Source organism: Pseudopodoces humilis, chromosome 5 (genome assembly GCF_049639895.1).
Source record: "Pseudopodoces humilis isolate 2021_Gansu_Grassland_sample_001 chromosome 5, ASM4963989v1, whole genome shotgun sequence".
In the NCBI taxonomy this organism is placed as follows: domain Eukaryota; kingdom Metazoa; phylum Chordata; class Aves; order Passeriformes; family Paridae; genus Pseudopodoces; species Pseudopodoces humilis.
Window position 1 is genome coordinate 25,237,620 of NC_142204.1, and position 22,558 is coordinate 25,260,177.

The following is a 22,558-nucleotide window of genomic DNA, read 5'->3' on the forward strand; positions in this document are numbered from 1 at the left end:
TACCATGTGCGGGTGAACTGGGGAGGCTCGTCGCCATAGCAACCACTGCTAAAATGCTCCCCGCTCCCCGCGCCGGGATGCAATCCGTGGCAGACAGTCGTTCTTGCGTGTGTGGGGGAAGGCCGGCTGTGGGGTACCCCGGGGAGGCTGGAGCGGGGCTGACATTGCCGGGGAGGCGGTGGGGGAAGCCCCCGGGAATCCCGGTGGGCTATGAGGCCACGCTGCTGGCTGCTTGTCCTTCCCCCGCCCGCCGCAGCTGCTCCCGCCATCCCTCCCTCCCTCCCTCCCTCCCTCCCTGCCTTCCTCCCGCCCATCCGCGCCTGTCGCCTCCCGCTGTCGCTCAGCTCTCCCGGCGGGGTCCCTTCTCCCTGGCACCGCCTGGCCGGGAAAGGAGCCTGACTCATCCCGGCTGGGACTCAGCAGGTGCCAGAGGGAGCAGTCTCATCCCGTCGCCCTGCACCCGTGGAAGAAGGTAGGTGGCAGGTGGCAGGGCAGGTAGCGGTGCTTGTTGGGGATGCGGTGCATGGGAGCGAGGTCATGTCTGGGTCCCCAGTCAGCGGCAGCTCCGTGCCCCAAGCTGCAGCCTGCCCCAAGGTGCCCAGGTCCGGGGGAATCTTCTGCGGTCAGGGTGAGCCCACGGCTTGTAACCCTGCAACCTGGGTTGTGCTCCCGGCCATGCACACGGGAGGGTTCTGTGCCCAAATTCTCCTGTGTTCGGGCGTGCTGCTCCCAGCCTCCCCCAAGCAGTTTCGGCCCCGCCGCTTGCAACATGCTCGCTGGGGCTCCTGTCACAAGTGTACCCACGGCATCTCGGGGGCAGTGGGAGGTGGCATAGAGGATCCACGGGTGACATTGAAGACAAGAGGCTGGAGTGAGGTGTAGCACGGGTTTAGAAGGGGTCAGACAGCTTATCTATATGAGACACGCTTTTAGATGGAAGACCAAGGACTCTTTCATGTCTTTCGTGACATGGATGTCCCACTGCAAAATGAGGTGCTGAAGATCAGCTGGTCCAGCAACATTAAGGCACATTTAATATCTGCAGAACTGCTCCAGAAAAAGCTCCAGAAAACTAACATCTTTAAATGAAACTCCCTCTTTTCAGTATCTGCAGCCAAAATCTGCTCACCCGTCCGACAGAAGCAAGTTGGTTCTCCAGGCCAGCCCTGCAGAGGCTGGAGGGGGGCTCTGACACCTCAGCCAGCGCTCGGCTTGGCCATGATGAGGACTCTTCGTTGAGGGGGTGGGGACGGGTGAGCAACGTGGGGACACAGCAGGAGGATAGGGCTGCATAGCAAATAGACTGAAGAACAGGCTGCTGGCAAGGAGCTAGGAAATGCTGGCTCTACTAGTGATGGAGGAAGGATGAATTGGGAAGTGTGTAGGGCTGCTTTTTATTGCAGTGCTTTTTTGGATGGCAGCTTCGCTCACACATTTGGAAAGTGGATGATCAGGGAAGGGAATGAGGTTATTGGCTTTCCTCCCATCAGCCCAAGAGATCCAAGCTGAACTCACCTTCACAGTGTCCCTAACCCTGCCCATTGCTCTTGCAGCCAGGGACAGATACCAGCTGCTGAGATACCTCTGAAAAAGGGGTTTGCAGCAGCCTGAGCTTCCCAGGATGTCTGCAGCTGCAGCTGGGGGGTGCAGGGGGTGCAGAGGAGCTACTTTTGCAGAGCATGTAGGAAAGCTGTGCTGAGGGGTTTCTGGCCCAGAGTTCAGACCCAGCTCTGGTTGCGGAAGGGAAATTTGTGCCTAATTCCTTACATGATCCCTTAAAGTACGATAAGGGAAGCCTCATAGCTCCTCACAACACCTCTGTGATGTTGTTGCAAGTTATGATGGAAGTTTTCCTCAGCAGTTGCTCATCTGAGGTAGGCACAGGCAGCCACAAAGAGGCAGCAGCAGTGCCCAGAACAGATCCATGCCAATAAGTGGGAGGAAATCAGGTGTTTTCTGCAGTTTCTTTATTATGGTAATAAGAATTGCAGCTTGGTTCAGATCTTACCTTGTGACAAAAGACTTACTGTTACACACCCTCTTGGAACAAGAGGTGTCCAGAAGATAAATGCTGCTGGGCACATTGAAAACAACTGATGGCTGTGATAAAATAAAATAAAATAAAATAAAATAAAATAAAATAAAATAAAATAAAATAAAATAAAATAAAATAAAATAAAATAAAATAAAATAAAATAAAATAAAATAAAATAAAATAAAATCCCAGCTCCTGGTGTGGAAAAGGCATCAACCTTATGGGACAGGAGCCAGGAAGAGAATGGAAATGCTCAGAGCTCTCCCCAGCCTCCTCTTAACCCACCCTGTGGAAGGGATTTGAGGATATATGGTTATTGCAGAGGGATGACTTGGGTACCAGTCAGCTTTCATCTATCTGGAAAAGCAGGAATTTGATGTGGGTGCAGGTCTCCCCTAACTCTGTCCCCACTGAAGTCAATGGGCATTTCATCACTCCCACCAAGGGAGGGGAGGGTTACGGAAAGCCTCCTTTCAGGACTGCATTTTTGTGCCACCACTGTGCTTTCCTAAGTGTGAGGGTCCCAGGTTTAATCCACCAAAGCCTTTAACAAGCAGCACATTCACAGTTCAAAACCCAGAAGATCTAGTGCCTGGTGAAGTTGTAGCTGTGCATTTCACGGGAGATGCTTTTGGATCCCCTTTTCTGTCCCTGCATGATCCACACCTTGGCTGCCATTTTGGTGCGGAGCAAGTGGCAGAGCTGAACAGGCCGGGCACCTTTGTGAGTTGCAATGTGGGTTGCTCTCTCCCTCCCAAAGGATGGGGATAAGGGATGGGTTCAAATATGATGCCATTACAGATTTAAATGGCCCTAAGTTAGGGTGCATGCTCTAAGCATGGCATCAGCAGGGCCATAATGGTGGGGAGAGAGTGTGCCAGGGCACCAGCAGGTTATGGGGCTGGGACCCCGTTTGTCCACCCCTCCAAAAATCTTCAGCCCTGACATCTGGACAAGGACATGTTTCTCCTTCCTGCTCTCTCATTTTTAGTGCTGTGCCAGTAGCAACCACACAATGTGGTGTTTTGTGTTCCCCAGGGCAACGCTGCTCCAGGCTCACCTTGCACCCGGCTGGCCAGGGGTTCTTAGCAAGGCAGATCAGCTGCTCCTGGTGAGTGTTCCCCACTGTACAGTGGCCGATGTGGTGGAGAGATGTCAGCTCTGTTCATAGACTGGTGCTGAACAAAGGACCCTGAGCCCTGGCAAAGCAGGACATGAAACTGAGGCGCAGTAAGGGAGGGCTCAGTCCTGAGCCAGACCAGCTCAGACTGGGAAGTCAAAGAGGTGATGGAGTGTCAGGGGAAGCAGATTTTCCCTCAAACAGGAGGTGAGAAGCAGCTGTATTTACCCACTGCCTACCTTTAATCACTGGCAGCAGGACCAACCCCCTCTGGGTTGGAGGGAGCAGGACTGACTCTGTGCATGGATCCCAGCAATGATCCCAAATGCATTGACCTCTCCCAGTGGATGAGGTGCCTTCATGTGCAACCGAGCATAAACCAGGTGCAGCAGGGCTGTGAGGAGGGACTGGGCACTGCTGATGAGGCAGGTGTCTTGTGACCAGTCTTGGTGGAGGTGTGTTTTGGGTGTTCTCACTGCATGAGCTTTCTCTCCTTTTCTCTGGCAGCCATGCCCCACTTCTTGGATTGGTTTGTGCCCGTGTATCTGATGATCTCCATTCTCATCCTGGTCGGCTTTGGAGCTTGCATTTACTACTTTGAACCAGGACTCCAGGAAGCCCATAAGTGGCGAACACAGAGGCCAATCATGGAGCGAGATCTTCGGAAGACACTGATGATTCGGGACAACCTGGCCTTTGGGGTGCCCGAGGTCTGACAAGCTGTCCATCACAGCCAAAGGAATCTCTCCTGGGTAGGCAGCAGACCACAAGCTTCACGAGGGATGGCTGTCCTGCCCTGGTAAAAGTGGGGCTGGTCATCACTTTGCTCTGTGCTGATCTGGGTCTAGTACTCATCACTCACCATTCTGCCTCTTTGCTTCTTAGTCAAGGTTTGTGTGGCTGGGGCTTCCCATGTGCTCATGACTCTTCAGCCAGCCAAGGACTTCTGCTCCTTCCCTTGGCCAAGACTGATGGACCACTCAAATGAAATATGCCCTGTTAATCACTTGAGTTTGAGCTGCCTGGCATCTTGATGGGACCTTCAGCAGGAAAGGTACCTGGTTTTGCAAAAGGATACAGAACCTTGTATTCCTGTTCCCTAGGTTAAATCTAACATAGTCTTTCTAAGTCCAAGGGGTATTTTGGGGAAAATAAATGGGGTTTCAATACAAATTGTTGCTTTAGCTGAGCTCTTCCCAGCACCCACTCTCAGTGCTAGGATGGTGAGCTTGCTGAAGCTCTGTGCAGGGGTACCAAGGGCTCAGTGAGCCTCAGAGACTGAATGCCTTTATCCTTGCTAAATGCACACCCCTTCTGTGTCTGTTTGGGAGATGGAGAACATCCATCCCTACATCCATTCCAGATGCACCTCATTCAAATTAAAGGTCTTTATTAAAGAGGTTTGTTCAAGTCCTGTGTCAAGCTGAGAACATTCTGCAGGTCTCCATGAAGGGGTGCTGCCAGACTTACCACATGAGCCGCTCCTGATCTGCCTGACCTTCTGCTCCTCCATCATGGAGGGAGATGGGATAGTCTGTGAAGCAACTTGCACTTGTTCAGTCCCCTGCACTGCAGAGCCCTACAGCCTGGATAAGCTCTCCCTTGACTGTTTCCCAGTGAAAGCTGGGAAGCATCCCTCAGCCCTTTTTTTCCCTGCATGTCTCTGAGAAGGAACATTGAGCCTGCCATCTAAATGGGCCCATTGTACCACCTTTGCTTTCTGGTCCCAAGCCGTATAATGTGGGTCTGGCACAAAATCCCATGTTTATCATGTCACAGGGATAACCAGCCACCAAAATGCTGTATGAAGCTGTGACACTGAAGCTGAGAGGGATATTCCCATCCTCTCTCTCCCTTTCAGCCCAGTGCAATGCCCAGTGTGTACAGGGGGGTTTGAGAGAGCAAGGAGCCTGTGGCAGGAGGTTGTGTCTCCTCTCCTCCCACCCCAACATCCACCCTTTGCATGCATGTAGGTGCAATGGTGCTACCTGTGCATGCTCTGGACACAGAGGGATCCTGTGTGCCCCATTCCTGCATATCCCAGGTATGTTAGCTGGTACCACCATCCTATGTGCACATCTGTGCATCCTGTGCCATCACCTGGGGCAGCCAGTATAATGGCAACCCACATCTCCAGCATCCTTCCATTGTTATGGCTCTGTGCTCTAGTCCCCAGTGGCTTCTTTCAGCAGCAGGGATTCCTCAAGCCAGCTGTGAAAATCTGCCACAGCTCCTGGCTTGTGTCACTCAGCCTCACCTGTGAACCTGGGAGCAGGAAGTTTGCTCCTCCATTCCCAAAGAAAGGAGAGTTCATTGGGCTGCTGGGAGTGATTTATGCAGGAGAACTCAGTGAATGGGATCACTCCTGTGCCTGAAGTTTTGCTTGCCCTGGCAAGCAAAGGCTCAAAGCACAGGTGCAGTCTGAAAGTTGGTAATTCTCTGGGGATGAAAGTTAATTTTTAGCTCCAAGGAATGGATCAGGACATCCTGCAAATATCCTGGGTCTTTCTGGGACATTTCATCTACCAGACTGCAATTGCATTACTGTTCTTTTCCACACCAAAACCAGGCACACTGGCAGGTTTCTGGCTTTGTTTCAGACAGAGGACAAGTCAGGAGTCCTTTCATTCAGCCAAGTAACAGAGGCCGTGATGCAAGCACCCTAACTGGGGAATCTCACTCAGCAGGGAAATGCAGTGAATGGGATTACTGCTGTGCCCAAAGTTATACTTGCCCTGGTAAGCAAAGACTCGAAAAGCAGGTGTAGTCTGAAACAGATACATTTTTGTGACTTGGGGCTGTGAAATGGAAGTGACAAGGGGTTGGGTTACATGGTTTGATGTGCCACCCTCAGCTGCATGGCTCACATTCCCTGCCCTCTTGCACATCACAGCCCTATCTCCAAACACCAACTTGGAAATCTGCTTCCTCACCTTGACTCGCCAGTAGGTGGGATTGCCCTGTAAATGAACACAGCTGAACTGTGGGGTAGCATAAATACCTCTCCACTGGAGCTGAGGGACTTGGAGCAGTTAGGAAGAAGTTAAACCATCCCTGTGGGAATGGGAGCCTGCACGCTCCCTTCCTCTGCACACTGTTGTGCCTGTTTTGACCTCTACTCTGCCTGTGACAACACAGAAACTGAGCAAAAGAAGACAGAAACCAGGTGAGGGCTGGATTAAAGGGAATCTAATTGTTCATCTCCTCTGGCTTATGTTTTGTGCAGTTTAGTCCTGACACAATCAGCATCAAGCCAGGTATTTTCCATGGCTATGAAGGACTTCATTGTCAGCGGTGTCAAAGACTTCCCCAGTGGAAGTGTGTGACAAACTGTATGGTTGATGCTTTATTTTCCTGCTGTTCCCCCTGGGAGCTGCTTCCTTCTAGCTCTGGGCAGGCAGCAAGGAGCAGTCTGCAGTGAGGTTTCCTTTCCAACAGGGTAGGTGTCCATTGGGCTGGCTCCTGTGCCAGCTACACTGCCAGGCTATCTGGGAATAATTAAGCCAAAGGCAAACGCTGCCTGAAAATGGAGATCATTTCTCCTCTGTGGGATCTGTGCAGGCAGGAAGACCTCAGGGGAGAAGGAAATAGTCACAGATACTGAATTAAACTGCATAAAAATCACAGAAGATACTTAGTGCTGGAAATACTACACAGTATCAGGTTGGGTTTTTTTCATGTTTTCTGTCTCTTTGCCCTTAAGGAAGCAGAGAACTCACACTGTCCTGAGCTCTGCCTTCCACCAGAATTCCTAAAGGCTTGATGGGGGTCATTGGATGGTGATTCCTCTTCCACTTCCCTCAGGCCTGGTCACCTGAAGTTATGCAAACATTGTTCCTGCCACACTGTGGGTGCCTGTCTCTCCTTCTCTTTGTTCCCACTTGCTCACCAAACCATTCATATTCTCATCCCATCCCACCAAAACGCCTTACTCCTTTCCTCCTTGTTTATTGTGTTGCCCTTCAAAGTCTTCAAAGCCCTCAAAGTGAGGAAGGTGTTGAGTGGCAAGCTGAATCCCTCTTGACCCTGAAAATGCCACAAAGCTGGCAAAATTAAGAAACAATCATAAGAATGATGATAATAAAGAAGCAAAAGAAAATCAGAGTAAGAGCATGAAGCATCAACTTGGACAAACACGCAACAACTGACCATTGAACTTGCACAGTGGGATATAAATTGTTGCACTTGAATATGCCACTTGAAGGCAAAAAAACTAAGAGAGGAAGGGAAAGCATTTCAAAAATTCAATTTTTTTTTTTTTTTTTTTTTTTTTTTTTTTTAAATCACACCCAGTGTCCTTGGAAGCAGGCAGCACAGGCCCGACCTGGCAGGTCTGCATCACCCCTCCACCTCCTGCCGTGGGAGCAGGGCAGGGGGTCAGTCATGCTGTGGCGCTGCCCATGCTGTGGGGCTGCAGGTGGCAGGGGGCAGGAAGGTGCTGGGCAGGGGCAGGAGTGGCCATGGCACCCAGCGTGGGAGCGAGCCATGCGGGCCACAAGAGCCCCATTGTCCCAGCTGGAGGCGGGCTGGCCGGACAGGGCTGGAGGTGGGGGCTCAAGCACGTCAATGACAGCAGCCCCAGGGAGCTCTGCACCCCGAGACACCACAGCCCTGACAGCAGGGACAGCCTGGGCCCCCCAGCCCGGCCTGGCACCCCCAGCACCTCCGCTGCCGGCCGCCATGGAGGAGGACATGGCCCTTCATCGCAGCTGCCTGTCGGCCCCAGGGAGCCCCAGCCGCATCCCGGGCCCCTCACGGCGGCGGGACAGCCCCCTCGGTGTCGCCGCCTCCACGAAGCGGAGCAGCCTCTCGGTCACCCTGCGCCGGGCTGGCGGGGGGCTCCCCTGGGAGCGGCTGCGGGGCCCGGCCCCTGTCACCCCAATCCCTCCTCGGCCCCGGCCCGTGGCGGCCGAGGGGCCCCAGCGACACGGCAGCTCTGACGGGGCCGAGGCCACCCCGGTGCCGAAGATGGGGGTGTCCTGCGCCCCACCACGCTCCGGTGGGTCTCCGCTGGCGGGATGGGCTGGGCAGGGAGAGGGAGGCACCTAAGGGTCCCCTGGTGATGACATGGAGCCCAGCATGGGCAGGACCCTTCAGGAGAGGTAGGGTGATGAGAGGGAGGACGGGGACTTGCTCCTTTTGGAGTGATTTCCTCTTGACCGACACCAGAATCGTGGGTGGGCAACAGCTGGTGGGAGGACAGCCCCCGTGTTTGTGAGCCTGGCACCCAGCAGGGAGACAGGCAACTGTGGTCACCATGTCAGGAGATTGTCTGGGTGCTGGAATGCCTGCCTGTCTGTCTGTCTGTCGGAAACCAGCCTAGCCCGGGGTAACTGCTGACAGATACTTCAAATGTTCCTGTAACCTGCAGTGGGTGCAGTTTTCTTTTTGTCCATCGTAAAAATAACATTGTAAAAAGAGGAACCCCAAACCATTGCCAAGTCGGCCATGTATCCTACAGCTTGGCCTCCATTCAGGGGGGTTGCCTTGTGGTGGGGGAACACGTGGTGCTCCTGTCATCCCACTGACGAGGGGGTCAGAGCATTCCCAGATGCTGGTGTCCCAGCACGACAGGGACACAGTGCGTGTTGGGGCCAGGGTTCACAAGTGTAGGAGAAGGAAATGCAAAGCAGGGAAAGGGCATCCCTATCCAAAGCTGCAAGCAGCCAGAGGTATCCACACGGCTCTTCAGGCATGAGCACATCCACAGGACGCATGGAGGTGCCTGCCAGGGCACATGGGGATGTGACCTGTGTACCCCAAGACGGTCCAAGTGGGAGGACCCATCCCTGCTCACCACACACAGGCACACACACGCACACGTTTGTACACACATGCACAGAGAGGGGACAGCGCTGGCTCTGCCTCTGCACCTTGGGCTCACAGCCAGGAATCATGGTGCTGGAGGAGAAAAGGTTTCTCACACCTCCGCAGGCAAAGCTGAAGGGCAAATCGCTTTTGATGAACCAAAACATTCCTAATTTCCTCCCTCTGGGAAAGCAGAAGGAGATTTTGCAATCCCTTGATCCCAAGAAATACCTAGGGGCAAAGAGCACCGTCTTTCAGCCCCGCCGGAACTAAGCTGTGAAGGGTTAAATATGCCCCTCCCTAAACAAGCAGAGATGCTGAAAAGGCTGGGGAATTGGGAGGGAAAAGGGCAATGAAAGGCCTATGGGGTGTGGGTGTGCAACGAGGGCCCCTCCAGGACATGGGGGCCCCATCGGCAGCGGCCCCTCCAGCCCCGAGGCCATGCCCCCCCCCGCAAGTCAGGGAGGCTGCCGGGGTTTGGGATGGAGCCGGGGGCCTGGGATGGAGCCGGGGGAGGGTGCGCGGGGGGGAGATTTTGCGGAGATGTTTAATATTCAGGTCACATGACGATGGCAGCAGGAGCAGCACCAGCATCCCCGCTCTGCTGAAATATCCACTGGAGAAGGAAGGGAAGGAGAGAGGGGGGAGAAGAGGACACAGGGAAGAAAGACAAAGGTAAAAGCAAGTGGAGCCTTGTAGCCCACCGTGCTGCTTCATCAGCGTCAGGCTAGAAAAGTGGGGGGAGACCCATCCCCTTGGGAGAGGATTCGGAGACAAAGGAAGCTTCATGTTCAAAGGTAGGATGCTCCGGGCTTGACAGGGCTGGGCAACGCCAGAGGGACACCGCTGGGGCTTTTTGTGCAGGAATCCTCCACCATGCCCCCACGCTGCCCAGCTGGGCATGGGGGAGGGATAACCCTGGAGGGCAGTGGGGGAAATCGGTCCTGGCTTTGTCTTTCCTCTGGTTTTTTTCCTTTTGGTGGCAGCAGCCTTGTATGAAGGAGAGGGAACAGGGCTGGTTGTGGTGCTGATGGGGAGTAGCTAGTGCCAGGCACTGCTTTGAAGGGAAGGGATAATCCAGCTGGGGAGTGCCCACAAACTCCTCAGCACCTGGCTTGTCCCTTGCCAGTGACAGGCAGTGGGAATGTCCTGTGCCTCTCCCTGAGCATCCTGGCACAGGAGCCAGCAGGCATGTGGGCAGGGGCACAGGCAGCTGTGGTGGTGTGGGTACCCTGGTCCAGGGGTGCTCAGCATCTTCACGCCTTGTGATATAGCTGTGCCACCCAGGGGGTGAGCTAGGACATGGGACAAGGGTTGTATGGCTGGAGAGCAGCACCAAGGGCATGGCTGGGGCTGTGGTGGCTGGGCTGGGGATGTGCCCAGCTCCTTCACCTCCGGCTTCTGCATCTCCAGAGAGGATTCGGCACATGCTGCCCTAGATTTCACTGCAGCCAGGCTCTTGCCCAAGCCCTTTGCAGAGTGCTGAGGGGAAGAAAGGTTGCTGTCAGGAAGGCTGCGGCAGCCCAGAGGATTGGGACGATCTTCAAGCCAGACAAAAAGATCTACTAAGAAGAATCGTTCTGTTTTGTACTCTGAGGTCAGGCAGTACATCCGGCAGGGCTCAGCCATTCCCTTGCACAGCTGAAAGAAATGCCCTGGGGTCATCATGGGAACTGAGGAGGCAGAGGTATTTTTTCAGTGGAGAGATGCTCAGTCCAGCACCTCTGCAGATCTGAAGCAAGGAGCAGGTCCTCATGCCCATAAGCTCCAGGGAGGCTGTGCTACTGAGGCAGCTGTTTGCTTTCTTGCCTAGGAACCTGGCATCACCCTTTGAGGGCCTACTTCTGCCAGCTACCTTCAGGTTTTGAACTCATCCCTCATCCCTGTTCTATGTCCACAGCGAGTGGATCTGTGGGTCTAGGACCACATGGGTGGAAGGGGGTGGAGTGAGATGTACGTGAGGATCACTGCCTCCAGCTGCAGAGGGACAGCCTTGTGCTACACTGAAGGAGAGCTGCAGCAAGGCCATCCATGTGTTATGTGGGGGTTAAATAGCTTTTCCTTGCTGGAAGCTGGTTTGTGGTGAGCACTGTTTGCAGCTCTCCCTCCCTCTTGCCAGACAAAGGATGGGAAGGCAGGGGGAGGGGATGTGACTGTATCTGGGTTATTGGGACTTAGTAGATGTTAGTCCCCACTACCTGAGCCCCTAAGGGACCTGCAGGGCCACCTCTGTCGCCACACAGCTCCTGTGAACTGCAGAGCATGAAGGGTGAGCTGCAGTACTGGTGGCTGCTGCTGGCCACATATGCTGGCCTTCCAGGAAGAGGTTTTGGGGTGGATCAATGGGTGTCAGAAGCAGGAGCTAGCTGGGACCATGGGGACCTCTCTGCGCCCTCATTCTGGTTCTGCCTGTCCCTACCTCAAAAGTGGCACCTTCCCTTGGTCCAGTCACAAGGAGCATCATCTCCTGTGAGCCAGATATTCCCTAACAGCCCAGCCCAGGGCCACCTCCTACTGGATCTGGGCAGCAGGGTGGGTGTCACCAGCTACAGCCCTCTTAAGTGAGCTTCTCCTAGCACACAGAACAAAGCAGCAGGGAAAAGGGGGGCCTTGCAAGCAGCAGATGTGAGTGGTTAACCTTGGATACCCCTCTATTCATTATCAGCTGTACTGGCTATAGTGCCCTCTCATGCATTCATTACAGGGGACAGCTGCAAGGGCTGCAGGATGTGCCCAGGACACATAGTGCCACCCCTTCACCAGGCACTCCGTGTGCTCAGGATGCTTCCTAGCATCCTGTAGTGCACATAAAACAGAGCCACTCCCAGGAGAGAAGGCAGACATGTTTCATTCTCAGGGTGCCTCTTACGGCTCTGGTCCTAGTTTTGCACACCCTGATCGCCCACAGCAGTCTATTCCTCAGCTGGATCCTTGAATTCATCTGTGGGAGGCAAAAGGTGAAAAGTCATGTGCAGAGAGATGAGCCCCAGGAAAATTTCTGCAAAATGGGGGCTTCCCTGCCTGTGTGGGAAGGCTGTATGGGAAGGAACCTCACACGGAGAGGAAGGCAAGTGACCTAGAGGAGAAAGGCAGGTGGCTTATCCTGACACCTTGAATGTTCTGATATAAAATCCAGGAAATATATTTAAGGAGACTTCTGGAGATCTTTTCTCCTGGTCTCAGGGTTTTCTATAGCTGCCCAAGAATCCGAATCTGAAATATCTGCCCTAGTCACTGGAAGCTCCTGGCTCCAACAGTGAAGCTGGCAAAGGAATGTGTATTATGATGTCCACAGCAGTTAGCAACATCTGCTGGCTCTGGGCAAGGCTTTCCTTGGTGAGATTGAGGGATGAGTTATGAACCTCTTAGTGAGCCTTGAGGCTGACAACAAATTCCCTCCTTCCTCCTCCCATTGTAAGAACAAGGGTGGAAGGAACGAAGGGCAACAGATTCCCTGAGGACAATCTACCACCCAAGCAGTGAAAGGGTCACAATCCACATGGCCCATATCCTGCACCCATCCCATGCAGCTGCTTAGCTGGCCTTTCTTCCCTTCTTGACCTGTTCCCTTCCACTTTTGGGGTTTATTTGCCTCCATTTACTCCAGTAGCAAAGTACCTTGCTGGGGCGACAGCCCCCTGTCCTTAATTCCCTCATCGTTCTGTCTCTGTCTCTCTTATCCCACTCTTAGGGCTAGGTAGGACCCCAGCAGGGCTGTGTGGGGTGCATATGGAGAGCGCTGCAGCAGCGTAAGGGACACAGTCCAGCCACACAACCATGATACAGGTGATGTGGGCAGCCTAGAGAGGATGAGTGAAAGGTAGGGTGCAGGAGAACTGGCTGCCCTGGCCCCCTGTGCTGTACACAGAGAGATGGGCTTTCCTGGCTGCCATCAGATTTTATAAAGCTGAAAAAAGACAACGGGAGCCTCAGGGGATGCTTCGTCAGCAGGAAAGGCACATACTGGTTGTGATGGCTGTAAGAGAGGATTGCAGCTGAGAAGCACTTGGCTCGGCAGGCTGCCTCCTCCAGCAGCTGCCCGGCAGCATGAGGTGTTCCAAATTGCCAGTCTGACTCAAGCCAATGGTCCATCTTGTGCTCTGGTTCCCCCAGGGTGCTGCTCGCTGCTTCAGGAGATGGTGATGATAGTCCAGGGTGCCCTCACCCGGTGGGGAAAAGCAGGAGGGGGGCCATCCTCTCACTGACCTCTCCTGTGTGGGGAAGGTGGAACAGAGGTGGCACAAGGTGTTACCCACAGTGCTGTACATGAGTGGCTGTGTTACCATCATCTCACACAAAGGAAAGCTCCTTCTCTCAGTTTAATTATAAAAGACTTCCCAAGCAGAGAAAAGGAAATGGGTGGAGGCACCCTTTCCTTGTCAAGGATGGCCCTTCCACAGGGTCTTTCCTTAGCACATGGTAGTGGGATATTACAGCTTATAAAAAATGTAAAATCTTCACTTTGTAGAGCAGCCCTTGTGTCAGCACAGGAGCTTTGATGTGGGAGTACCAGGCAGGGTCCCCATTCAGCCATGGAGCCCGCTGCAGCCTATCCCTGTCCTTGAACAAAATCTCTCTGACCTCTTCTCAGTCTGTCTCTGTCTGGCTTGACTAAGCTGTCACAGGGACCCCAGATTGGTGCCATCAGTGTCCCCAGCCTGGTGACTTCTGAGTCATTTTCCTTTTGAAAAGGGGCATGTGTCACCACCAAATGGCAGTCGCCTGCCTTGGCAGCTCATGTCCTTTCCTGCTGCCAGTGGATTCTGATAAGTGGAGGACAAAACTCTGCCAAAATGATGGAAAGGGATAATTTAGTGTGAGATACTTGAATTGAAGTGGCATCCAAAACAAATGAAGTACTTACCAAGCAAAAACACATTCTGTCTCTGTCCTGGAAAAATAACCCTCTAATGAGACAAAGCATGGGGGAGTCAAGTAATTAGAGTGGGAGAAACTCTAGTTTGCAGCTGGCTTGTATATGAAAGGTATTTGATTCCTATCCCCTTCATCTTCCTTTTCAGATTCATCCCTCACGCCTCCCTTCCCCACCAATTACAGCTTTTCTTCCATGCCCTGTCCTCTCCCAACCTCCACTTCCTCCCAGCGGGTGGGAGCTACTCACTAATGAGACAGAGATAAATGGGTGAGGCCTGCCCCTAGCAATGTGTGCCATCATCCAAAAAAGGGTCAGGGAGGCTGGAAAGCCCTTAGGGTTTTCTTTTTACCCACTTGTTTTACATGGAAGAAGTGAGGAAGCAGAGATGAGGAGGGAAAGATGCAGATAATTAGTTTTCTGATCATGATGATTAATTTCTTGAGTATGACAAAAAACATTGGTCTACAGGTGGGAGGCAAGCACAGAGATTATGGCAATACTTTCACTTGCACCACTGTCTTCCTCTGAGGAACTCAGCCTGTGTACCACAGCCAGTAATCCAGCCACTCCTGGCAAGGGCCGAGCTTGCAAGTCCTCATGGTGCATCCCAAGCTCTGTTTCAATGCCAGGACTTCACACATAATTTTTTTAAGTCAGTTCCACTGCAAATTTTATGGTGAAGTTGGAGGGGCAAAACACTGGTGGTCCTGTTGAGAACCAGGAGACAAATATAAGGAGACACACCTGGAGCTTTGGGCACCTGATTATCAGCCCAGCCAGCCTCTCTGCTCCTGCTATTTGGAGGTAGCCATCAATATGCTTCATTCTCAGTGAACCCCACTTCACGTCCTTGTCTGGAGTGCTATGTAGAAGAGTGTGCTGGAAACTCAAGTAAGTGTTCCTCTGTGGTGAGCCTTAGCACTAAAATCTAATTCAGTTATCCTAAATAGCCCTTGAAAAGGCTGCTCAAAGCTGCCCTCAGCCCCTGTGACAGGTCAGCGAGGAGGTTTGTTGTTACACCTCAGTGATGATTTTTCAATCTTTGTCCCTGTACAGGACCAGTGGAGAGCAAAAACGAAGCAGCCATGTCTGAGTTGGTCCCAGAGCCACGACAAAAGCCAGTTGTACCAATGAAACCCATGGGCATCAACGCCAGCTTGCTGGGCTACATCGGTATTGACACCATAATTGAGCAGATGCGCAAGAAAACCATGAAGACAGGTTTTGACTTCAACATCATGGTTGTAGGTAGGCAGCTGAGGAACTGGGAACCATGGTCAGGGACCATCCCCTGAGGCCAGGTGGGAGAGTGAGCCCTGCGGGGAGGGTATGTGGGAGAACACAGAAGTTGCTCTGAGGGAAAACAGAGTCTGCACACGGCAAGGAGACACCTCCAGCCCCTTCCCCTGCAAGCCTGGCTCTGTTCTCTGGGCTTGCTGTCATCACCAGGCTGTAGCAAATGTCACAGCTTCCTCTCTGCAATCCTCAGGTCAGAGCGGACTGGGAAAGTCAACATTGGTAAACACCCTCTTCAAATCCCAGGTGAGCCGCAAATCTTCAGGCTGGAACCGAGAAGAGAAGATCCCCAAGACAGTGGAGATCAAAGCCATTGGGCATGGTAAGAGCCAGGCTTCTGGGGTAGAAGCAATACTGATGCCTCAGCATAGTCTTGCACAAGATCCCAGCAGTCTGCACAAATAGTTCTCTGGTATTAGGCAACTCTTTCCCCATAGAAAGCTAAAGGACAGTTTTAGATGACCTCAGAGACAGACAAGGCTTTTCTTAAACTGGAATACCCCTGATGCCACAGCCAAAAGTGAGGGGTGGAGAAATTGTTAGAGAGATTTCATCGCCTAAGACATTAGTCTGCAGTTGTTGATTAAGCCTTGATGTAAGTCATTTTCACCTGCTGTTACATTTAATAAGCTATACAAGGTGCATTGTTGGGTCCCATCCTGGTAATGCACACCTCCTCACAAAGCGTCAGCACAGCTCCTACAGTGGTGCAGGGTAATGAGCATCATCTCAGACTCAGGATGATGTGTTAGAGGGGAGAAGTTGTGCTAAGGAAGGTACTACCTTTGGGCCACAGACCAAGCACAAATCCATTTTCCTGTGGCAGAGTGGTGAAAGGTGGCTTTTGTGTAGATATTACCAAAATTTGGGGTCAGACATGCAAATGGGGGTCATAACTGTTGAGGCATGACACAGCCTGGTCTGGTCATGCTTTCTGGGCAGGGATGAGGGCAGAGCTATTTTGTTCCCTTGTGGGACACAGAGATGTGTTTCATGATACAGCAGGTCCCCAGGGAGGAGTATGATTGTTTGCAATTTCTCCCCCAGTCATTGAAGAAGGTGGTGTCAAAATGAAGCTGACAGTGATTGACACACCAGGATTTGGGGACCAGATCAACAATGAGAACTGGTGAGTTTTACAAGGTCAAAGCCTTGTGTCCCAGAAAGGACTGAAGTTTAGATGATATATGAGTGACTGTCATCTGTTTGGCCCTTGAAAGTGTCTGGGATCCTATTGCACTTGGGGGGCTGATAATGGGGCTGTGGGGCAGTAAAACCGTGGGTCTGGGTGTGTGACCAAGGGTATGCACATATTACATGGTGAGTGCTTACTTCTGTGTCCAGTTACAGAAACTTTAATCATCGTGCTGATGGTGAGATGCTTGATGATTTTTTTTATGCCTGAGACTGCTTTGCTGCTGTCAGAGCTGGGAACACTGTAGGCAGGAGCACGAGGAGATTTTTACCTGTCTGTTGATCTCTCTCTCCCACTTTAACAGCTGGGAGCCTATTGAGAAATACATCAACGAACAATATGAAAAGTTTTTGAAAGAGGAGGTGAATATTGCAAGGAAGAAACGAATTCCAGACACGCGTGTGCACTGCTGCCTCTACTTCATCTCCCCTACAGGCCACTCGTATGTACACAGTCACTTGTTCTTCCTCCAGCCCTTGGTACCTCTGTGCCTGATACGTATCCTACACTGCTGCACCTCAGACACGGATCCAGGGATCCTGCCAGCAGGGCTGGCCACTCCTTAGCTTAACTTTGGGTGCTGTGGGGCATGAAAGCGTCTAAGATTACAAAAGCAGGAGAAATGCCACTGTGCTTTTTGTGAGAGGGCAGAATAGATGGGAAGAAGGAGGTGAGAACATGGTGGCAGCAAACAGGGTATGTACAAGGGAGGGTTCACTGGTGCCCTGATGCTTGGACAGTCATTAGGATGAAAGGCAAGGAGGGTAAAAAGTGACCGTTTCCATCTTGTTCCTTCTTGGGCTGCAGCTTGCGGCCTTTGGACCTGGAGTTCATGAAGCATCTCAGCAAGGTAGTGAACATCATCCCAGTTATTGCTAAGGCTGACACTATGACCTTGGAGGAGAAGACCGAATTCAAACAAAGAGTGAGTATCTCCTCTTCTGGATGGGATCCTTCCCTGCCCTGGCTTGGAGGCAGGAGAAATGAGTGGTATCCTTCTTCCTGGGATTGCAGTGCAGTCCCCAGGGTGTGCAGAGAGTCCAGTGCAGGGATGGTGGATAAATCCTAAAGATGCAGCTGTTTATATCTCTGAGGGCATCTGTTAGAGAAGGAAGAAATGTGTGTACCCCTGTGATGTCTTGTGATATGTTCTGTCATGGGAACTGGAGAGCCAGACAAGTAACTGAGGTTGGAAAGAAAGACTCATCGTTGCTGCCCTGTGTCCTCACTTTACTGTGCACTTCCTTGGGACAATCCCTCCAGCTTCTGACCACTGGAAGAATGTCCCAGATGTGTTTGCCTGGCCTTGCCAACTGCCTTACTTTCAGGTTTGTGCTACTTCGTGCTCCAAAATGTTTCTCTGCTTAGGTGCGCAAGGAACTAGAAGTAAATGGGATCGAATTTTATCCCCAGAAAGAATTTGATGAGGACTTGGAGGATAAAACAGAGAACGACAAAATCAGGGTAGGAAACATTTTATTGTGGGAGGGAAAGGGGTGATGAGAAGAGCACCACATTTTGTTCTGCACTTCAGCATCATTGCCCTCACACATAAGAAATAAACTGCTTTTTAATCTTCATTCCTGTGGTAATTGCCATCTCTTTCCAGGGATATCTATAATGCAGAGTAACCCTATGAACATCTGCACAACCCTATGGACTGCAGAGTCTCCTGCACTCTGTGCTCTGGAAACAGATAGTTTCTCCCTGTGCTTAGAGATATCTGAGTCCTCAATAGCTTCACCTACTGTCCTACTTCCCAGGAAAGCTGCACCCTTACTCCATTTCTGGCTTCCCTCAGTACAATTTCAGCCACTAAACTAGATGAATGTTCATGTGGCTTACGGGGAAGGATTATTTGAGTCCTGTCTTTCTGTTCTGAAGAACTACAAATCGGGTGAGAAATATTCACCTCAAGCTATCCATATGAGCAGCCCTGGGCTGGACTGACCCTCTGTTGGTGATGCTAAGGTACTTCTCTGGTCATCCTCCTCCTCAGAAATGCTGGAGACAGGAGCAGAAAAGCTCTGCCCCAGCTCCTGAGCCCTTGGGACTGCTGCAAGCTACCCACTAAGCTTGTTGGGGTGCAAGGACACCTGGAAAGCAACAGTCCAGAATTCTAGGGATAGCACTGAGGGGTGAAAAGGACAGCCAATGAAGTTTTGCTCTGGAGAATTTCTTCTCTTGGAGAAGGCATTGTATTAGTTGAGTTGAGAGGTGGAAAGGTGGATGCAGAACCATGGTGGTGCTGGTCTCTGGAATGGGTTCAATGGATCTTTCCATGTGTCTCTCCCCAGCAGGAAAGCATGCCCTTTGCAGTAGTGGGCAGTGACAAGGAGTACCAAGTGAATGGCAAAAGAGTCCTGGGCAGGAAAACACCTTGGGGAATCATTGAAGGTAAAAAACCTCTTGCTTATGGGAGCTGAAATTACTGTCTGCACATCACAGTAATAGACAAGGGTCCAGATAGCATGTCCTGTGGCTACCTTCTCATCCCTTTTGTGACAAACTGCTTGAAACCAAGCAAAAGGAGAATTCTCAAATAGCTGTGCCAGGAGGGAGCTGCCATGGTCAATATGATGCCACTATCACCACCTGGCAGAAGCTGGAGCCACTCTGAACACCATGGCATGTGAAGCTAAGCTCCTGAGGTTGCCTTGGTTTTCAAATGAAAATTCATGTGTGACTGCTCAGCATTTCTTAGTGTGACTCCTCAATGCTCGACAGTGTGGTGTTCAGACAACTGCCTGTCCTTTCTGAAGTATGCAAGCTCTACCTACTTGGAACCTGCCCCCACGGCAGTGACTTTCCCATCTCTATAACCACAAAGGGGCTATTGAAAAAATCAAATGTAACAATTGCTTGCTTTCTTTTCAGTGGAAAACCTCAATCACTGTGAATTTGCCCTACTTCGAGATTTTGTCATCAGGTAAGATCATGGTCATGCACTAGTTTGCTCTTGATGAGCTGGGAGTCTTCCTGAGATCCATTCAGAATGAAATAGCCCCTACTAAAAGGGAAATAAAGTAAATTTCAGGCAATGAAAGCTTCTGTGGTGTAGGGTTGGATTGAGTTAAGGGGTAGATACTCTAGTGCCTCTCTTAGTGACATGACCACTATGTCAGGTAGGTGCTAGTTTTCATGTGTGAGCTGGATGCCTGGAGAAAAGCACAATAGTACAACCCCTCTCAAGGTTGCAAAAACTCCCATTAAGGGAGTTTAAAAAAGAAATCCCATTAAGGTTGCAAAAACTTTTATTTGCTGCTGACAGCAGGTCAGTAATAAAGAGGTCACTACCACATCCTAGATTGTGTTTTCTTCCAGGTTGAAGGATGTGCTGGAACATAAGGGCTGGAAGTGAAAACCTTCATATTTCAGTAGCTTTCATTGTCCTGTCTTATTTCTACTCTGTTTCATGAAGTTGCTTCAGGACAAATTCTGCGTAAGAGCTGTACATCCAGGGTCACCTCTCTTCCCTATAAAAACAACACAAAAAATAAGAAAATAAGAGAAACACAGTTCAACACCAAAGCCCTGTGGCTCATTCCACTTGTGGGTACAGTGCTATTGAAACATTTGGCCAGGGACAATGCTTTGACATCACCCTTTCCTCTTTTTGTTCTGTAATACCTTCTGCAGCAGCTTTTCTAAAGTCTGCCAGTAAAAACATCCTACCCAAATGATCATCTCAAAGCCCATAGCAATCCAAGCCCCCAGGCTGTCTATGGAGGTTAGGGATGATGCTCACAGCAGTGTTCTGCAATTTACAATCCACAGTGAACCTGATACACTTCCTGATGCTTTCTTGTCTCACCACTGCTTCAGATAAGTCCCAGTCTGATCTGACACACCAGGATGGCCAGTGGCTGTGTTGGTGGCACATGTGCAAGAAGGGCAGGGCACTGGCAAGCACAGCCAGGAATTTCAGCCCATGTCCTGCATCCTGCCTGTGTGTTCTCAAATGCTGATGCTCCAGCTCTCAGTTGTGTATGATGGCACTCATGCTATCCATGCAGAAAGTGGGGTAACAATAATTAGCTAAACAGAGTGACTGAAAAAAATATTGTTTATTTGGGGGAATAAAATTATCATCAGAAGAATAATACTTACTGTGCTGACATTGGCTGTCATATCCTCTTTCCCAACCCACTTTGTCCCCTGCAGGACCCACCTTCAGGACCTAAAAGAAGTGACCCACAACATCCACTATGAGACCTACAGGGCCAAACGGCTGAATGACAATGGAGGGCTGCCCCCCATGACTGTTGAGACAGAGGAAAACCACGAAAGCAACCTGTGAAAGACCCTCCCCCTCCACAGTCACCTGGTGACTCTGGATAGACAACCCACCCCTGCTACCCTTGACTCAACCATGGGCCTGTCTCTGAAGCATGTGGCACATCCTCCGTGGGAGTGAGAGGATGCAAGTGTGAGTGCGTGCGGGCGTGCATGTGCCTCCCTGTGTGCCGGAGAGGGACAAGGGCATCTCCCCCATCCTTCCCAGAGTGTCCCCATTCTCGGTTTGTTTTTTGCACAGTGGACTGTCCGACAGCTTCCTTTCTCTCGTTTCTGTGTCTCAGCTGTGTATCTTGCCTGGGGGAAATAGTATTGGGGGGGAAGGATTTCTAGGGGCATGGATTTTGGAGGGGGGAGGTGTGGGGCATGCTGTGGTCCTATTTTTATCACTTGGAGACATGGCAAGGAGAGACTCTGGGAGACATGGTGGAGTCGATGCATGTATGTTTCAAGAGATGTCAGCAGAGATTTCTCTTGGATCTTGCATGGGTGTAAAGGCAGCTGGTTGGTCTGAAGGCATGGTGGCCTGGAATTTTATCCCTTTTTCTTGCTGTGGCTTCCCAAGGGGAAATGGCAGCTTGGAACAGGGTAGATGAGAGAAGACTGGCACATTTTTGTGGTTCAGAGCAAGTGACTGGTGGGAGGAGACAGAATTAGTTCTCGGACTGTAGCATCTGTTTGAGAAGCATCAAAGTACTTGGGGAAAATTGTTACATTTTCCAAAAGCAGCAGAACCCAGAGGAAATGAACATGTTCCTGCTGCAGAGGGTGCATGTGCCCTGGCCGGCACTAAGGTCAAAAGCCATGCTTGTGTCACAGGCATTTGACTCTGTGCAGATCAGACCAATCTGTGCTGGGGTCACCCCAACTCATGGGGTAACCCCATGTCCCTGCTGCAGTCCCCCACTGCAGTGGTCTCTCTCCACCAGCACTGAGCAGGTCCTGGCCAAACCCTTCCCCACAACGTGGCCTCTCTGCTGTGGGAGCACAGGGAAGACAATGCCACAGGGGGTCCCTGCTGGGACCTTCCCCAGGGACAGCTCCACTCGGCATAGCACCTTGAGGATCTTGGAGGAGTGCAAACAGCCATGGATTGAGAAGCATGGGGCCAGGGTGGGGGCACAAGAGATACCTCTTCTTTATTCTCCTCATTGAAATGGCTGCATTTGCTACTGCAGCACTGCTGTTCCTCTGCTCTCTACTGTCCCATGTCCTCCTCCACTTCTGTGCTTTTGTCCTCTTTCCCTTTTAGCTCTCCATAGCTTTCTTCCTTCCTTTCTTTCCCTGTCTCACTTTCTCTGTTCTTCATCCTTTAAGTCTCTCCTTCATTTCGCCAAGTACTCAAATATTCCTCCAGGCTGTTTCCTACCTCTCCCAAGCTCTCACACCTTAACAACGTGCTTTTGTGTCCTGTTGAGAAGCTGTTGTTCTACCTTTCCCTGGAGGGGATGGGGAGGGAAGGTGAAGACCTGTGAGCAAAAAGGGGCACAGCTTTACTGAAGACTACATGCTTGTGTCTAGCTGGTGTGTCAGCTGTTTTCTGGGTGTCCCTGAGCGAGGTCAAAAGTGTCAGGGCTGTCTGGGCAGAAGGAGGGAGGAGAGAAGACCAGGGATGTCCTGAGGCTGGCAGTGTCTTCTTGTCTCTGCATGTCATGTGGCTGTCAGGGGCTGTCCCCTCCAGGAGAGTTGCCAGCTGCACGTAAAAACATGCATGTGGAATGCCATGGCTGGGCACGGCAGCACTGAGAGAAAGGGAAGTGTGGGGGCTTTGGGATGCGGGTTGGAAAGGCTGACACTGGAGGGAGGAAGAAGAAAACAGCAAATGAGCAGCAGAGGAGGATTCAAATCAAACTTGATGTTGGTTGATGGAGCTGTATGGGGCCAGGGCTGGGAATAGGGTTCTCCAAGCCTTAGCAAAACTGTCAGGAGCGT

The 22,558-nt window shown here is 51.5% G+C and overlaps 2 protein-coding genes across 5 annotated transcripts; both read left to right on the forward strand.

The window, feature by feature from the left end:
* Positions 1-339: 339 nt before the first annotated feature.
* On the forward strand, positions 340-4,306 carry SMIM45 (small integral membrane protein 45). 3 transcript variants are annotated; one of them, XM_088055213.1, is made up of 3 exons: positions 340-472; positions 3,663-3,907; positions 4,041-4,306. In XM_088055213.1, exon 2 carries the CDS (start codon positions 3,665-3,667, stop codon positions 3,869-3,871), a length of 207 nt encoding a protein of 68 aa, XP_087911339.1. In that variant the 5' UTR covers positions 340-472; positions 3,663-3,664; the 3' UTR covers positions 3,872-3,907; positions 4,041-4,306. The 3 variants fall into 3 exon arrangements, with proteins under 3 accessions (XP_087911339.1, XP_087911337.1, XP_087911338.1); XM_088055212.1 differs by adding an exon at positions 3,074-3,146 and having other exon boundaries at positions 375-472; positions 3,663-4,306; XM_088055211.1 differs by having other exon boundaries at positions 3,663-4,306.
* Positions 4,307-7,835: 3,529 nt separating this feature from the next.
* SEPTIN3 (septin 3) lies at positions 7,836-20,919 on the forward strand. 2 transcript variants are annotated; one of them, XM_088055584.1, is made up of 10 exons: positions 7,836-8,154; positions 14,896-15,087; positions 15,329-15,457; positions 16,183-16,264; positions 16,635-16,772; positions 17,138-17,255; positions 17,699-17,794; positions 18,628-18,727; positions 19,208-19,259; positions 20,495-20,919. In XM_088055584.1, the coding sequence occupies exons 1-10, from the start codon at positions 7,836-7,838 to the stop codon at positions 20,628-20,630; spliced, it is 1,362 nt and encodes a 453-aa protein (XP_087911710.1). In that variant the 3' UTR covers positions 20,631-20,919. The 2 variants fall into 2 exon arrangements, with proteins under 2 accessions (XP_087911710.1, XP_087911711.1); XM_088055585.1 differs by lacking the exon at positions 7,836-8,154 and adding an exon at positions 9,545-9,760.
* The last annotated feature ends 1,639 nt before the right edge of the window (positions 20,920-22,558 follow it).